Raw genomic sequence first — 15,937 nt, 5'->3', positions numbered from 1 at the left:
TGTTTCGTGGACTGAGTCAAAATATCGAAGGGTCCGTACTGGAACAGGCACTAAAAAGGGAACGTCTAGGAAATATCATTTTCAGAAGAATAAGGAAAAAATTTGCAAGTTATTTTTTCTTAAAACTCTTTTTATTAGCCACGGTCCTGTGGATACAGCTTTAAAGGGAGTAAATGAATTTGGATTATTTGCTACTTCAGATAGCAGAGGTCATCATGTTCCATCCAACAAAACACCTGAAGTCATGATTGTAATAGTAAGAGAACATATAGCCAGTTTTCCTGCAATGGACTCCCATTATTGCAGGAAATCGTCATAGCGTCAATATCTAGATCCAAGCTTATCAATTTTCAAGATGTATGACATATACGTCAACAAATTTAAAGAAAATGATAAACATAACGTTTCAAAATTTTTTTTTTACCCTAAAAAGTATTTTTTTGAAGTATGCGAAAAATACAGAAAGAAACTAATATCAGATGAAGATCACTCAGCTCATATTGCGGACGTGACGAAACAAATCAACTGCACTATTTGCTTCTAGATGACAAAACCCAGAAACACAAAACCTTCAAAACTGTGTAGTTATCATGTTTGATTTTATAGTTACTTCCAAAACTTTACACTTCATTTTCTCGAAACTTCCTAAACATGACTTGGTCACTTTTGGCTGTATGCCGACGATATATCCAAAGAAAAGATTACGTGACCAAACGTTTTTATCATAGTGTATATTAGAACTGATAAAATATAAAACAAGATACGTTTCTCACAAAATAAGTCATTTACAATCTATACAAACGCTAATAGACAAGGAAAAAGCTCGGGTTCGTTCGGAAAAATATTCCCATTAAATTTTTTTTTCTTATTTTAAAGTAAGGTTGAAGAGGTGGGTCAGGCGAAAAGTTGTTAAAATTTTTTTAAACAATTTTATTTAAACAAATTGTAGCAATCAACTTTTTCGACCACAACAATTTTTTTTTAATTTTTTGGATTATTCTGAACAAAATAGGTCTTATGTAGTTTTTTTGTAAACTTTCGGGTTATACATAAATAATTTGGAGCTGCGAAAAATACCCTTTAGTCTTTATGGTAAAATGGCAATAGTTATGGCAAATGTTAAAGCTACTTTTATCTACAAGGTATATCTTGCCCATGACTATATCTGCAAAATCATCTCTTCAGTTTTTCTAATAATCCCTTTACATATGGTATTGTTGTCATCTTTGAGTTTCTTCTTGTGAGTGTTTTTGAAATGCTTGAGGCGTTGTGTTGTTTTCTTTCTTTAGTCTTGTGGAATTCTCTGTTTATAAATGACAATGTGTAGTCATTTTTGGTAAGAACCTTTGCTAGCAGATTTTTTTCTTTCTAAAATATATTTTCATTAGAGCAGGTACCTCGGGCTCTATCACATAGCGTTTATATTGTGATTGGAGTGGTAATTTAAATACCTGTTGGTGTGGGTTGGATTTCTGTAGATTTTGCTTGCATACTCTGTGTTTCTTTTTTAATTAGCACATCCAGAAAAAAAGTGAGGTATTGTTTTTTTGGTTCCATGGTGAATTTGATTGATTCTCTTTACTGTTGATGTATGTCCAAAAGAAATTTATTTAAAACTTTTGGTCCGTGGGGCCAAATGGGAAACATATTATGTACATATTTCCACCATACTGTCGGTAGTTTGTCTTGTTTGTGTACAATGTTATGTTTAAAATCTTCCATAAACAGGTAAGTCTGGTAATAATTGAGATAAGGATGAGTTCATGGGCAAATTAAAATTTTGCTTGTAGAAACCATTATTTAGTTGAAAATAAGTGTTATCGGTTATCGTTCTTTACTTCCACAAAATAAACATAATCCCATTTCATAAATTTCCAAAAACCAAAATTCATTGGATGACGATCTGGACCGAAAGTTACCTATTCAATTAGTGCATCAAGCTCCCTTACTCAACGTGCTGGATATTGTTAAAATAAAAATGTTCTAATCTTTTCGCTTTAATGGCGTTTAGCATCATCTTGCAAAAGCCACATATTTTGTCTATCGCAAACGGTGTACATCTTCCAAGTAAAGAGGCAGATTATTTTGTAAGAATGATACATATTTTTTTTTTGTTTAAATTCTTGAAAAAAAAATACTTGGCCTACTAAATAATTACTGATACTTCCAGCCCAAACTTTAAAATTACCCTGCTGCTGACGCCTTTTTTATCATTCCGTCCCTCTATTTTTTTTTTTTTTTCTTAAAGACCTTATAAAATATTATACGTTTGGAATAGTCTTGTGGAAACAACTCTTGAACTACTGTAACATAGAAGGTGTGAAATTACTGTACCTTAATCGCTCTCCACACTTTTATACGACATACCCCTATTTGAGCAGCTATCACCCTCATGCTTATTTCTGGGTACTTTACAATTCGTTCTATAATAGTATTGTCAATTGCATGGTTTCTTATGCGACCACTGTTACCAAGCACTTGTTTTTGTAAACTTGTATCAATTGCTAGGAATATGTGCCTATCCGGTAAATTTCTATTGGGGTACTTATCTGCATAATACCTTGCTGCCGCAGCGCAATTCCCTTAAAATTCTTAATATTTTGAAGTTCCGTAGTTCACAATTTAAAACTGTCAACATTTTATTGTTATTTTTATCGGTAGTTACGTTCGTTTTGCTAAGTTTGTCATATCCAAGTCATATTGGTTAATTTTATCTTACATCGGAAGTGACCAAGTCATATTTATTGCATTTTTGTTTATATATATTGAGCATAAGAGCTATTTTGTTATCAACTGCACTATTTGCTTCTAGATGACAAAACCCAGAAACACATAACCTTCAAAACTGTGTAGTTATCATGTTCGATTTTATAGTTACTTCCAAAACTTTACACTTCATTTTCTCGAAACTTCCTAAACATGACTTGGTCACTTTTGGCCGTATGCCGACGATATATTTAAAGAAAACATTCCGTTACCAAATATTTTTATCATAGTGTGTATTAGAAATGATAAAACATAAAAACGATACGTTTCTTACAAAATAAGTCATTTACAATCTATACAAACACTAATAGACAAGGAAAAAGCTCGGGTTCGTTCGGAAAAATATTCCCATTAGATTTTTTTTCTTATTTTAAAGTAAGGTTTAAGAGGTGGCTCAGGCGAAAAGTTGTTAAAATTTTTTAAACAATTTTATTTAAACAAATTGTAGCAATCAACTTTTTCGACCACAACAATTTTTTTTAAATTTTTTGGATTATTTTGAACAAAATAGGTCTCATGTAGTTTTTTTGTAAACTTTCGGGTTATACATAAATAATTTGAAATTGCGAAAAACACGAAATTGTGATTTTCAAGGCTCAAAAACATAAATAAGAAACATTATATTTCAATTTACCAAGGACCTAAATTTAAGTTCGAGTTTACTTGAAGGTACCGTTTCGTTGAAGGTTTTAAATTAACGAAAATTGAAACGGTATACCGTTAACCTCTGTAGAGTCCACAGTATAGAAGTAAGATACCCTGTAACATTTGCGTCTTATCAAAACCAAAAATGTCGCTTAAAAGATTGCTTTTCGATGACATACATACAATTTAAATTTACGCAACAATGGCACTGAAGATCATTCTTCTTCTTTGTGTGCCGTGCTTGTATTCAAGCGTTGGCTATCGTCATATTGACAAGCTGATGAAATGATTCTCGGTCGGCAGCTAGATGAAACAGTTCCTCGACCGTTCGACCTGTCCATTGTCTAATGTTACGCAGCCAGGACAGTTGTTTTCTTCCGACCCAACGGAACGGTGTAAGCGTTCTACCCGGAGTAAGCGATATTTAGCTAGATGAAACAGTTCCTCGACCGTTCGACCTGTCCATTGTCTAATGTTACGCAGCCAGGACAGTTGTTTTCTTCCGACCCAACGGAACGGTGTAAGCGTTCTACCCGGAGTAAGCGATATTTAGGTCCTCTCATTATATGACCGAAGTATTGGACCTTTCTCATTTTGATGATGTTGATCAATGCTCGCTCTTTGTGCACGATCTCTAGCACGCGTTCGTTAGATATGTGTGCTGTCCACAGGATTCTGAGCATGCGACGGTAACACCATAACTCAAACGCTTCTAATTTGTTAAGATTTTTTATTTTTGTTGTCCAACAACAAAGTGGACCAGACGTAGCACTTCAATACGCTTAGACGTGTGGTCAACCCGGAGTAAGCGATATTTAGGTCCTCTCATTATATGACCGAAGTATTGGACCTTTCTCATTTTGATGATGTTGATCAATGCTCGCTCTTTGTGCACGGTCTCTAGCACGCGTTCGTTAGATATGTGTGCTGTCCACGGGATTCTGAGCATGCGACGGTAACACCATAACTCAAACGCTTCTAATTTGTTAAGATTTTTTATTTTTGTTGTCCAACAACAAAGTGGACCAGACGTAGCACTTCAATACGCTTAGACGTGTGGTCAACGACAGACTTCTACTGCATAATACAGAACGCCAGTTAATAAAGTTTTTCCGTGCGAGTTCTATTCTGGTCGAAATTTTCTCGTCACTTTCAACCCTGCAGTCAATCCAGCTACCCAGATATCTAAAGTGTTCTACCCTCTCCAGGATATTGTTATCTAATCTTAGTACTGAGTATTCGATATTAATTTTTCCGACCACCATCCATTTTGTTTTTTTTGCATTGATTGTTAAGCCCTTTTCAGTGCATTCGTTGTTTACAGCATTCAACAGGGTTTGAAGATCTTCTAGACTCTCTGGCATTATTGCGGTGTCATCGGCGTATCTGATGTTGTTAATAATTTCATCACTGATGATCATTACAGAAACTTAATTTCTAAACTTCTATAGTCATTCAGAGCGCCGATAACGGAACATGTATTATTAAGTTAAATGGAGATTGCTTAGAGGTATATAACGAGCCTAAAGACGAATAATGGAGCTATAGTTTTGGAAAAAAAAAACCTCGTATGTGTTGATTTAATAATTTTTTAGTAGTAAAAATTACCAGAAATTTTTATTTTTGTTTTATTTTTCTATAGAGAATTCTATAAATGCTTTTATATTATTTATACACATCAAAGGAACATGTTTATCAATCCCAATGAACAATGTTTACATTAATTGTTTACAGCTTTTTGCACGTTTGCAGTAAGCCACACTGCCTATTCTGTAATTTAAAAACATTTTTATATTACCAAACGGTTATTTTTATTATTATTTGATGTAGTAAAACAATATTAATGCCGATGTTACTTTCCCACCGTAAAATATTATCAAGGGTTTTGAGACTTTTTATTTTTATATGAGTCCTTTGCTAATTTTGCTGAAAATACCTTCTTAAAAGTGGGGTTCAGTTGATCAAGATAAATAAGTGTTATACTAAAACAATTTTTAATTGAAGGTGATTACTTGGCAACATCGCACTTAAAGCGACGAAATCATATTTCACTTCATTGTAGGGGCGTACCAAAATAATATTTTAATTATTTATTTAAACACAGTAAAATTTTATTATTATTATAGAGAACCTAATACAGTACTTCAACAAAAAACCTTTGCAAAATACTTATTTTTTTATTATACTAAACAATCTGAAATTTTAATATACGATCTCGTTATTACACTTCATTCTCTATTTATAGAATTACTGTGTGCTGTAAACGGTATATTTGTGTTTTTTTAAACTTGATTTGAAAGGTTCCTTGTGTTTATTTGTCCATATAAATTAAAATAAAATAAGGTAAACTATTATCGTGTGAATGCGTGTATATAGTAGTGCATTTTTCAGTAAATTCTCGAAATACGAAAGAAAGATGGCACTAACTACTAAAGAGTTAATAGCTTTGTTAGAAGAAGACAGATTGTGAAAATGCTAATTCACTTAATTTGGTTTATTTGGCGTCGGAATCAGATGGAGTTTCCGATGTAGAAGACATTAATGATAATATTATTTGTGAAGAAGGAATAAAATCGGATATTGCAGGTACATATGAAATACAAGTGATTGAAAATTTTGACGATTCTGATTATGATATTCGGATATTCCTCTGGACAGCAGCTAAAACGTCCAAAGAAAAAACCAGGCAAATAGCAAATCCAAATTTATCTCAAGTTGGGTAACCTTCGTACTCAGTAGTAATTCAACATCAGTCTGATTGATATTTAGACTTCTGATATTCATATTTAGTCAATATAAAAGCCAACAATGGAGGCAAGTATATATTAAAGTTTTTTTACTCCTTTTTGATAAATAAGTAAGTAATTGAGAGCATTCTATATTTTACGAATATTTATGCATCGCAGAATAACCGCCAAGATTTTAAAATGAATGAAATAGATTTAAAAAATCTATTGGCATATGTATATTATTTGGTTCACACTCTACTTCAAGTTGATAAGTATTGGTCGAAGGATGAGGATAAAGAAGTGCACATTATAAGAGAAAGCCTGTCATCATCAGTGTCAAACTTAGTACATGGACGGCAATCTAAATTTGCTTTACCAGGTGAAACCAGATTCGACAATATTGGCCACATTACAAAAAGAGATGATAGTAAAAGTGTAAAGTGCGTCTACACCACAAATGTTTTGAACATTTTCACCTTAAAATTTAATTTACATTTAAGATACGATATGTTCCTTTATTAAAAATTGTACTATTTTTCCTTAAAAATGAGAAACAAAATATTTTTGGTTGTAAATAAGTCTTAATTTATTTGTTTTTAATCCAATCTAATAAATTTATTGTCAAATTTCTCTTTGTTTATTGTATCGGATGTTAATGGATTATTATTATAAAAAGAATAAACTTGTCCCAAATTTTCTTTACTTACCTCAAAACTATTTTAAAGTTAATAATAAAAGTCTATTTAATAAATATATTCCCAAGAAATAGAACACACTACGCCTATGCACACATAAAACGTCGAATGAATATACTAAAATATCATATTTATCTCATTTCCATTCTTTCTAAGAACGTAAATATATATATAGACCAGAGAAATATTGATAAGTTTACCGATGCTTCAAACTATTCAATGAACTTGTTGAAGTATACGCTCGTGAATCGCAGCAATTTGTATTGTTACAGGGGCAAATTTTTATGGAACTATCTTAATTTTTCACTTATTTACATGGGTGAAGCATAAACAATAAAAATGACCCCGGTAAGAACTTACTTCTGAGATTTTATATGGTTGCCGTTAGCACTTCGTTAAATTTGTAGATTAGTCACCTTTAATTTAAAATTGTCGGACTATAGTCCATACATTTTAATACAAGCTTATCGACTATTTCTGTGTGACTTTTAACAATAGCTGTGTGTAAAGTACAATATGTATATATATATATATATATATATATATATATATATATATATATATATATATATATATATATATCCTCCTCCTCTATCCTTTATCCTTCGTAAAGATGTGGTGACGTTATGGTGTTTGACGAATGGCTGCTATCCATTCTTCTCTCTCCTGGGAGCGGTGTACTGCCTCAGACAGAGAGTAACCAGCATTGCACTTTATTTGGTCTGACCATCGGAGTGGCGATCTTTCTCGGGTTCTTTTACCATCTACCCTGCCTTCAACCACCAACCTCTCCATGCCTTCCATTCGTCTGGTAATGTGTCCAAAGTACCTCAATATATTTTGGTTGATGATTATGGTAAGCGTAGTAATGATGTCGAGTTCTGTGAATATTGAGACATTTGTGCGATGTGCTGTCCAGGGTATGCGTATCAACCTACAATATACTCACATCTCAAAGGCCATTATACGTCGTGAGTCGAACTTTTTAATGGTCCAAGTTTCTGACGCATAGGTAGCGATAGGAAAGACAAGCGTTTCTAGTAGGAGCAGTTTCGTGTTCCTGGTTATGTCCGTATCTTTTCAGATTTTAGTAAGTTTGACCTCTGCTGATCTGGCCATTGCAAGGCGTCGACGTATCTCTTCTTCGCATCCACCATTGTTTGTGATAAGAGAACCTTAGTAATTGAAACGGCTTACCACTTCAAACCCCCCTTCGTTTCGTATTTTCGGCTGGTTATTTCTAATTATATCGATTATCATTACCTTGGTCTTCTGTACATTAATTTTAATTAATCTTAATTTTAAAGTCCATATTCACGACTAATAGTATCTAGTATGTTCATGATGCATAGCGAAGATTGCTGATTTTTCGGCATCAGACTGATATTTCTCCTTGCCATCCGTCGAATACAATGCGCATGATGTATTATATATATATTGAATAATGTGGGAGAGATAATATATCCTTGACGAACACCAGCTTTTAGTTTAAAATTATCGGAGTATATGTTATTGACTCTTACGTTTGTTGTGTTGTTGATATACAGTTGTTTCAGTAGATATAATAGATGTTCGGGGGGTACCCATTTCTCTCAGTATTCCCAACATTTTATGCCACTTTACATTATCGAACGCTTTCGAGTAGTCGACGAAGCACAAATATGGATATATATATATATATATATATATATATATATATATATATATATATATATATATATATATATATATATATATATATATATATATATATATATATATACTCGGTTAAGCAGACGACGCAATATTGATAGCCCAAGATAAAGATACTCTGCAAAGACTGGTCCACATATTTAACATAAGAGCAAAAGAATTTAATATGACAATCTCATCTTAGAAAAATAAGTAAAGTACCTTGGAATTACATTGTCCACCTATGGAAAACTGGACAAAGAAGTAACAGATCAAGTACAGAAAAGCAAATAAACTACCACTATATGACGAAAAGGAAATGTAACATCAGTGTATAAATAAATAAACACTAAATAGAAAAAAAAGTGGAATAACCACATAAGCAGAATATGGGAGACCCAAGTCATCAAAATAGCAAGAGATAAGTCACCAATCGGCAGAAGAAGTGTCGAACAACCCGGCAAAAGATGGAGTGAAAACCTTGTATAGAGGTATTAATCTAGAAGAGAAGATTTTAAATTGTGACCTAAGTTTTTTTTTTGTTTCTTTCTTTTATGTCTATATTTGTTTTAAATTTTGAAACATGTAATAAATTATGGTTTTAAATTTTTAAAATTTTATATTTTAAGATTAAAATATTGAAATATTGTATTTAAACTGGGCAATTGCTCGTTGACAATTAAATAATAGTTTATTTAAACAAAACTGCCAGTTTTTAGGTTACTTTTTAAAACTTACCTATCCTCATAAAATGCGCTTTGTTTCTTCCGCCTTTGAGATGATCCCTTCCTAATCTCATGAACGAACTTGCTCCAGACCTACCAAATCTAATGTGTTGATTTCCTGATCTTTTATTGGGAACATCAATGTCGTCATAGTCGTCGTACCAAAATTCTCTGTTCTTTAAGTCTCCCAAATTTCTACCAAACCGCATAAAGTGATTGTCCCTCTTTTCAATATCAGACTCATCAGGGTCCAGGAACTCTTCAGAGTATACATTAAAGTTTTCTGGAGTATCTGAGTATGAATCTTCTAGATTGGCTAATGATGACTGGACTAAGATGAAGACAAATATTGAATGGGAGATCATGATAAAACCTGTAAAAAAAAATTGCAAGAATTAAAATTTACAAACTAAAAGAAAAAGTAACAGTACTAAAAGAAAAGTACAACTTTTCATATTATTTTATTATAAGAAGTCAAGGTACGGCTTCATATTAAACAAGAGCTATTTTGCAATTAGTTTTTATTACTCATATGTATTAAACTTTTTACAAAACTCGTTTAATTATAGTCGTGTGTGTGTGTATTTGGAAATATGATTGCGGATTACTAGATCCATTCATCAAACCAATTTACTATAGTCGATTCACTGAATTTAAGAAAGTTTTGACAGGGTTACTGTCAGAAACATACAACACAAAAATCTCTATTATTATACGACTACACTCACGGTTGCACACTTAAAAACAAAGTATAATCGTAATTAATCAACAAATAATAAATCAACAAAAAATGTTGGAAGCCTTGACAGAATGCCTAGAATAGAATTGACTATCGGTATATAAATATAATTAAACATATATACCAAAACGCAACAGCCAGTGTTAGAGTGGGTGATCGTCAAACCCAGAAATTCCCGATACAACGTGGAGTGCGCCAGGGGGACACCATATCGCCGAAACTGTTCACTACGCTTTTGGAATATATATATGTAAAAGGGCAAAACTGACCGACAAGGGCATAAACATAAACGGAGAAAAGCTTAGCCATCTAAGGTTTGCAGATGATATTCTACTAATAGCTGATAGGATAGATGAGGCCAAAGAACTTTTAAATCAGCTCTATCTTTCCTCGCTAGAAGGGGGATTGAAAATAAATATATCTAAAACCCAGATGATGACAAATCTTGTAGTCAGCGAAGATATATGCGTAGGAACAAGATCCATAGACCAGGTAATGGCCTATAAATACCTAGGTCATGAGATTCGCATAGGAAAAGATAACCAAACCGTTGAGCTTCTCCGTCGTATAAGACTGACTTGGGCAGCCTTCGGCAAGCTGAACCATATTTTCAAATCGTCTGATATACCAATATGCCTTAAAAGAAAAACGTTTAATTAGTGTGTTTTGCCAGTGTTAACTTACGGTGCCGAAACGTTGACCATGACAAGGAGAACAGTTTAAAAGATCCGTGTGTGTCAAAGGGCGATAGAGCGTGCTATGTTGGGCGTTTCACTACGAGACAAGATCCCAAATCGCCAGCTACGACAAAGAACAGGAGTGGCTGATGCAGTAGAGAGAGTAGCAACACTAAAATGGAACTGGGCAGGTCACGTGGCTCGAATGACAGACAATAGATGGACAAAGCGGATACTGGAATGGAGACCAAGAGATGATGCCTACCGAAGTAGAGGTCGTCCACCAACACGTTGGACTGACGATCTAAAACGTTGTCATAGGAATTGGATGCAAGAGGCACAAGATCGAAATAGATGGAAAATTATGAGGGAGATCTATGTCCAGCAGTGGATAAGAGAAGATTGAATGATGATGATAATCATAATTAATGAGTATATACTAAAACGAATATATATTGGATTGAAATGTAGAAAATTCTAGATCTTTTTAACTATTTTAAGGTCATGTGATAATAGTTTCCAATATAAATATATATATATATATATATATATATATATATATATATATATATATATATATATCGTCGCCTCAAAGCAATAGTAGGATATGTAAAAAAAATGACTTTTGTGATATTTATGTCAAATGATTCGAAATAAACCCTTCTGTTGAGTGGAACACTAGGATAAATAAAAAGTGATATACTTTTTTCATAATATTACATATTATCCTTGTGTAGCTTAATTCCTTTTAGCTCAAATTTTATAATGCAACACTAAGACAACATACATATCATACCATTATATTTTGTCGTTCACCCATTTTGGTCATCAATATGAATGCAACACTAAGTTATCTTACGCACATATCCTACTGTTGCCATGTACTTATTGCTGAGTTGCGATTACGTCTTTGTTTATACTATCCAGCTTGCGGTCACAATTTTATCTTTAGTAATCTTAAACAATAGTTCTATTACATTGATGTTAAAAGGTGTATGTTAAAGAGTAAAAATGAATAATTTGGCCAATTTAAATTGTACAAATTACGGGTATCTAGAAGTCAGTATTTAGTGTATTTAACGAACAAAATAACACTGATTCTGAGTTGTTATCTGGAATTTATAAAGCACAGGAAAAAGGTAAGTTAAATTCATGATAAATTCCCCTTTAAAAATTTTGGGCTGATTTAATAAAATGCAATAAATTTGTACTTTTACAACTTTCAGTATCCCCTATTAAAATTACTGATTTTGATGATTTTTTCATTTTATTTTGTTTATTATATTTTGGAAAATAAGTATGTTCATGTTAATATTTATGTAATAACATGTTTGAACAACAAAATTGTTTTGTTTTTTGTATTGAAATGTGTAAAATTTTAAACAAAACTTTAGTGCAATATAAGTTTATTTAACAGAAATATACGGATATCGTTAAAAAACAGATTATCTTTGAGGGCAACAGTAGGACAACTAACTTTTTTTCCAATTATTTTTCACTTTTTTATAAATTACTATAAATATTTATGTAAGGCCTGTAAAGTTATATACTCAAACAAAATTTCATGTAAATCCATTCAAACATAAAAATGTTATTCAAGTAATGAAGTTTCGTAAATAAATAAATATATATATATATATATATATATATATATATATATATATATATATATATATATATTGTGTTTCATTTTATCAATCACAGATAGAATAAAAATTTTATTTTGTTATAGAACGCGGACACATAAATTTGCAACGCCCTGTACATCGATTTGTAAATATTGGTTATAAGTTAGTTTTAAGCAGTGGGTTTATCCATAATGAGTTTTACCCTGAAGGACTGAAATACATTGGTAAATACTTAAATGTGAATAGACAATTGTTTCCCGGTATTTGTAGATGTTATATTTTAAAATCTTTTGGTTTTGTTTCGCTGGAAAGGCCAAAGCCACCAGGTAGTTATTGTATTTAGAAAGTATAAGATAAAACCGTTATCTTTTCAAATAAAGTTTAGTTTAGAAGCGATGCTTGGGTTTTCTGATATAAAATACGAGGAGGGATATAGGAATTTTCTGATTGGTTAGCGAGTTTGGAACATGTTTAAAAGTTTGGAGCAGAAAAGATTATTATGTGATGGTCATCCAAAAGAAGCAGTTGAAGTTTTGTGTAGTCAGCTAAGAATCAAGTGCCAGTGGTGTTAATAGTTAGAAGTGGGTGGCTGAAAGGTGGAACGAGAGATAGGTCAAAGTTGAGAAGTCGAGTACCTCCTTGATTCTATGACGTCCAAGTGAGTAAGTCACAAGAACTATAATTATTAAAAATATTTGCGATACCAAGTAAAAAAAATACTTGGGTCTCAGGAGATTGTTGGTATATGAAAGAAAGGAGAGAATTTTGGAGTTTGTTGAACGAGTACTGGTAAAAGAGGCCAGCTCGTGTTTTGGAGAAAGAGTTGCTGGTATGCTGACAGGTTATAACTTATAACGGAGAAGGCTTTGATTGGTAACTTAACATAATCAACAAGAGGGAGCTGTTTTGGTCGAAAGGAAACATCGTCGTGTGTGAATTAAAAGGTCAGTCAATAATTTTTGTGACAGAATTTTTTTGTATGTTTCAAATAAAAGACTCTATACCATCAGAAGATAAAAACTATCGCTATTTTAAAATACCATAAATTTTATAAAAGATTAAGAAAAATTAATTAAAGTTTTCTGATTCACATTGCAAATATCATATAGTTTTTTTTACGTAAAAGGATCATTATTAATATTGCTTAATAAATTTAAAAAGTTTCTTTTTATAATATTCAGAAATTTTATTTTTTTAAAACAAAAACATATGAACAAAGATTCCAATATTTCAAAACTTTCGTATTATTTCTTTTGATAATAAAAGATATTTGTATTTGTTTATTTATGTTATTTATGTTAACATATATGTTAATATATATATATATATATACATATATATATATGTATATATATATACATATATATATATATATATATATATATATATATATATATATATATATATATATATATATATATATATATATATATCATTTTTGAAATGTGGAACACTTCAGGTTTTTGTACTTCGCTTCGGTGATACATTTATACAAAAATTGGAACAATATTGGTACAATAATAGTGTGAAGTGATAAAAATATTGTTTTTGTTTGCCTTATTGGTAAATTTCAGTAAAAGGGTATTTGTAATGGGGTGTAACAGGCAAACGGTGGTGGAAAACTTTTTTTTTATTATTTATTAATTCTTCGACACCTTTAATTGGCATTCGACCTGCTGAAAACCACAGTATATAAAATACAGTTCTGACTGGCACCTTCAGTTCTTCAAAAAATATACGGATACATATGGGATACATCTTCTTATATTTTACACTTAAATAGGTTTTTAATTAATCCAACATTTTGCTAATAATAAATTAATTCCGCATAGTTTTTTTTGTGAAATATTGGTCATATCAATAATAAAAGACATATCCATTCTGCAGAAATAAAAGCAAAACAGAAACTCAACTAGTTTTAATATTTGTACATTAAATACAGAAATAAGTTTACTAATTAATCGTCTAATTATTCATTTAAAATTTTTTAAAACTAAGAAAAATCTACGACGAAAATTGTGTAATTCCGCACAATCGCTGTCATACTTCAATGCAAAAAATCATAATAAATACAACGAAGGATATATTAGCAAAATTTATTATTTTCGTGTATATCGACCACTATTTTATTATAATCCAGTGTTCTAATAAAAATTATTAAATATTCCGAACTAATAAGATATAAAAAAGGTTCTCTTTTTCTTTGTCAACCATTTTCCATCCACTCCTGTTTGAAGGTCTCTCGCAATTGCTTCCATCTTTCTCTATCTTGCGCCAATCTAATCCACTGTTTACCTGCCACTGCTCTTATGTCATCTCCCCATCTTTTTTGAGGATTTCCCATGCTTCTTGTTGTCGTCGTTGGTCTCCATTCTAGAATTCTCCGTGTCCACCTGTTGTCATTATATCGGGCTACGTGACATGCCCAGCGCCATTTCATTTTTGTAATTTCTTCCACAATATCCCTAATCTTCGTTCTACGTCTTATCTCGGTGTTTCTAAACTTGTCTCTCAGTGATATTCCAAGCATGGTTCGTTCCATTGCTCTTTGCGTTGTTTCTAATTTTATAGCAGATTTTTTGGTAAAGGCTACTGTCTCCAAGTCGTAGGTACAAACCGGTAGTATGCATGTGTTATACACCTTTTGCTTTACGTTTACAGGAATGGAGGTGTTTTTTAAGATATATGCTAGTTTGCCGAAAGAGCCCCATGCCAGTTGTGTTCTTCTTTTAATTTCAGCATCTTGATTTGGTTTTCCCACTTTGATGACATGACCTAGATATACATAATGTTCATTCAAACATTTTCTATGGTATGATTTTGTATTGTTATATTTGTGTGGTCTCGGCTTAGTATTTTTGATTTGTTGTAGTTCAGTTTTAAGCCTACCGCTCCTGAAACTGCATTCAATTTTTGTAACATATCATTTAGTTCCTGGATATTATCGGCTATTAAAACTATGTCATCTGCGAATCTTAAATGATTTAAGTATGATCCGTCGACATTGATACCCTTGTTGTTCCATTCTTGTTTCTTAAAAATAACTTCAAGAGCAAGGGTAAATAGTTTGGGAGAGATGGTGTCTCCTTGTCTTACTCTCCGTTGTAGTCTTATGGGATTAGGTTTTGTGCTTTCGTCCAGTTTTATCTGCATGGTGGCATTTTTATGTATGTTTTTAATTATGTTAGTGTATCTTAAATCCATTCGTTTATTTTCTAGAGATTCAAGCACTGCCCATAATTCGATGGAATTCGAATGCTTTATGAAAATCGACGAACGCCATATGAATTGGAACATTATACTCGGTGCATTTTTCTATCAGTGTTCTTACGGTTAAAAAAGATTATTAGAAATATATAGTTCTGTTTTATAAAAATATGTCTCAAATTAGCTAGTGATAACCCGACCGGCACTTGAAGTCAGAAAATCTGCAATTGGTTGTCTATTACCATGTCCATCTTCTGTGATTTTTCTTTTTAAAAAAGCTATTCATTTGATAGAGATTATTTTTCAAAAGAAAATGTTAGCAGTTGTTTGTCTCTATCATTTCTACCTTCGCTTTCAAAATTTCTCAATATTATTTCAGAGCATTCTTCCTTAGTGCCTGTTAGGCGTTGAAATCCACCTATTATTAAGAAATAGTCAGGATTTTCCTTAATTGC

At 31.9% G+C, this 15,937-nt stretch overlaps 1 protein-coding gene across 1 annotated transcript in view; it reads right to left on the bottom strand.

Moving 5' to 3' along the window:
- The window catches only part of FMRFa (FMRFamide related propeptide), a 381,043-nt gene that overhangs the window by 72,766 nt on the left and 292,340 nt on the right, over nt 1–15,937 (bottom strand). The window contains exon 2 of the mRNA XM_072525853.1: nt 9,245–9,604. Within this exon, the coding sequence (XP_072381954.1) occupies nt 9,245–9,596 (352 nt within the window). The 5' untranslated portion in view covers nt 9,597–9,604. The remainder of the gene's footprint in view (nt 1–9,244; nt 9,605–15,937) is intronic.

Source organism: Diabrotica undecimpunctata, chromosome 3, assembly GCF_040954645.1.
Source record: "Diabrotica undecimpunctata isolate CICGRU chromosome 3, icDiaUnde3, whole genome shotgun sequence".
Classification (NCBI taxonomy): Eukaryota; Metazoa; Arthropoda; class Insecta; order Coleoptera; family Chrysomelidae; genus Diabrotica; species Diabrotica undecimpunctata.
The sequence above is the reverse complement of the archived record's forward strand: the minus strand, read 5'-3'. Positions and strand labels throughout refer to the sequence as shown.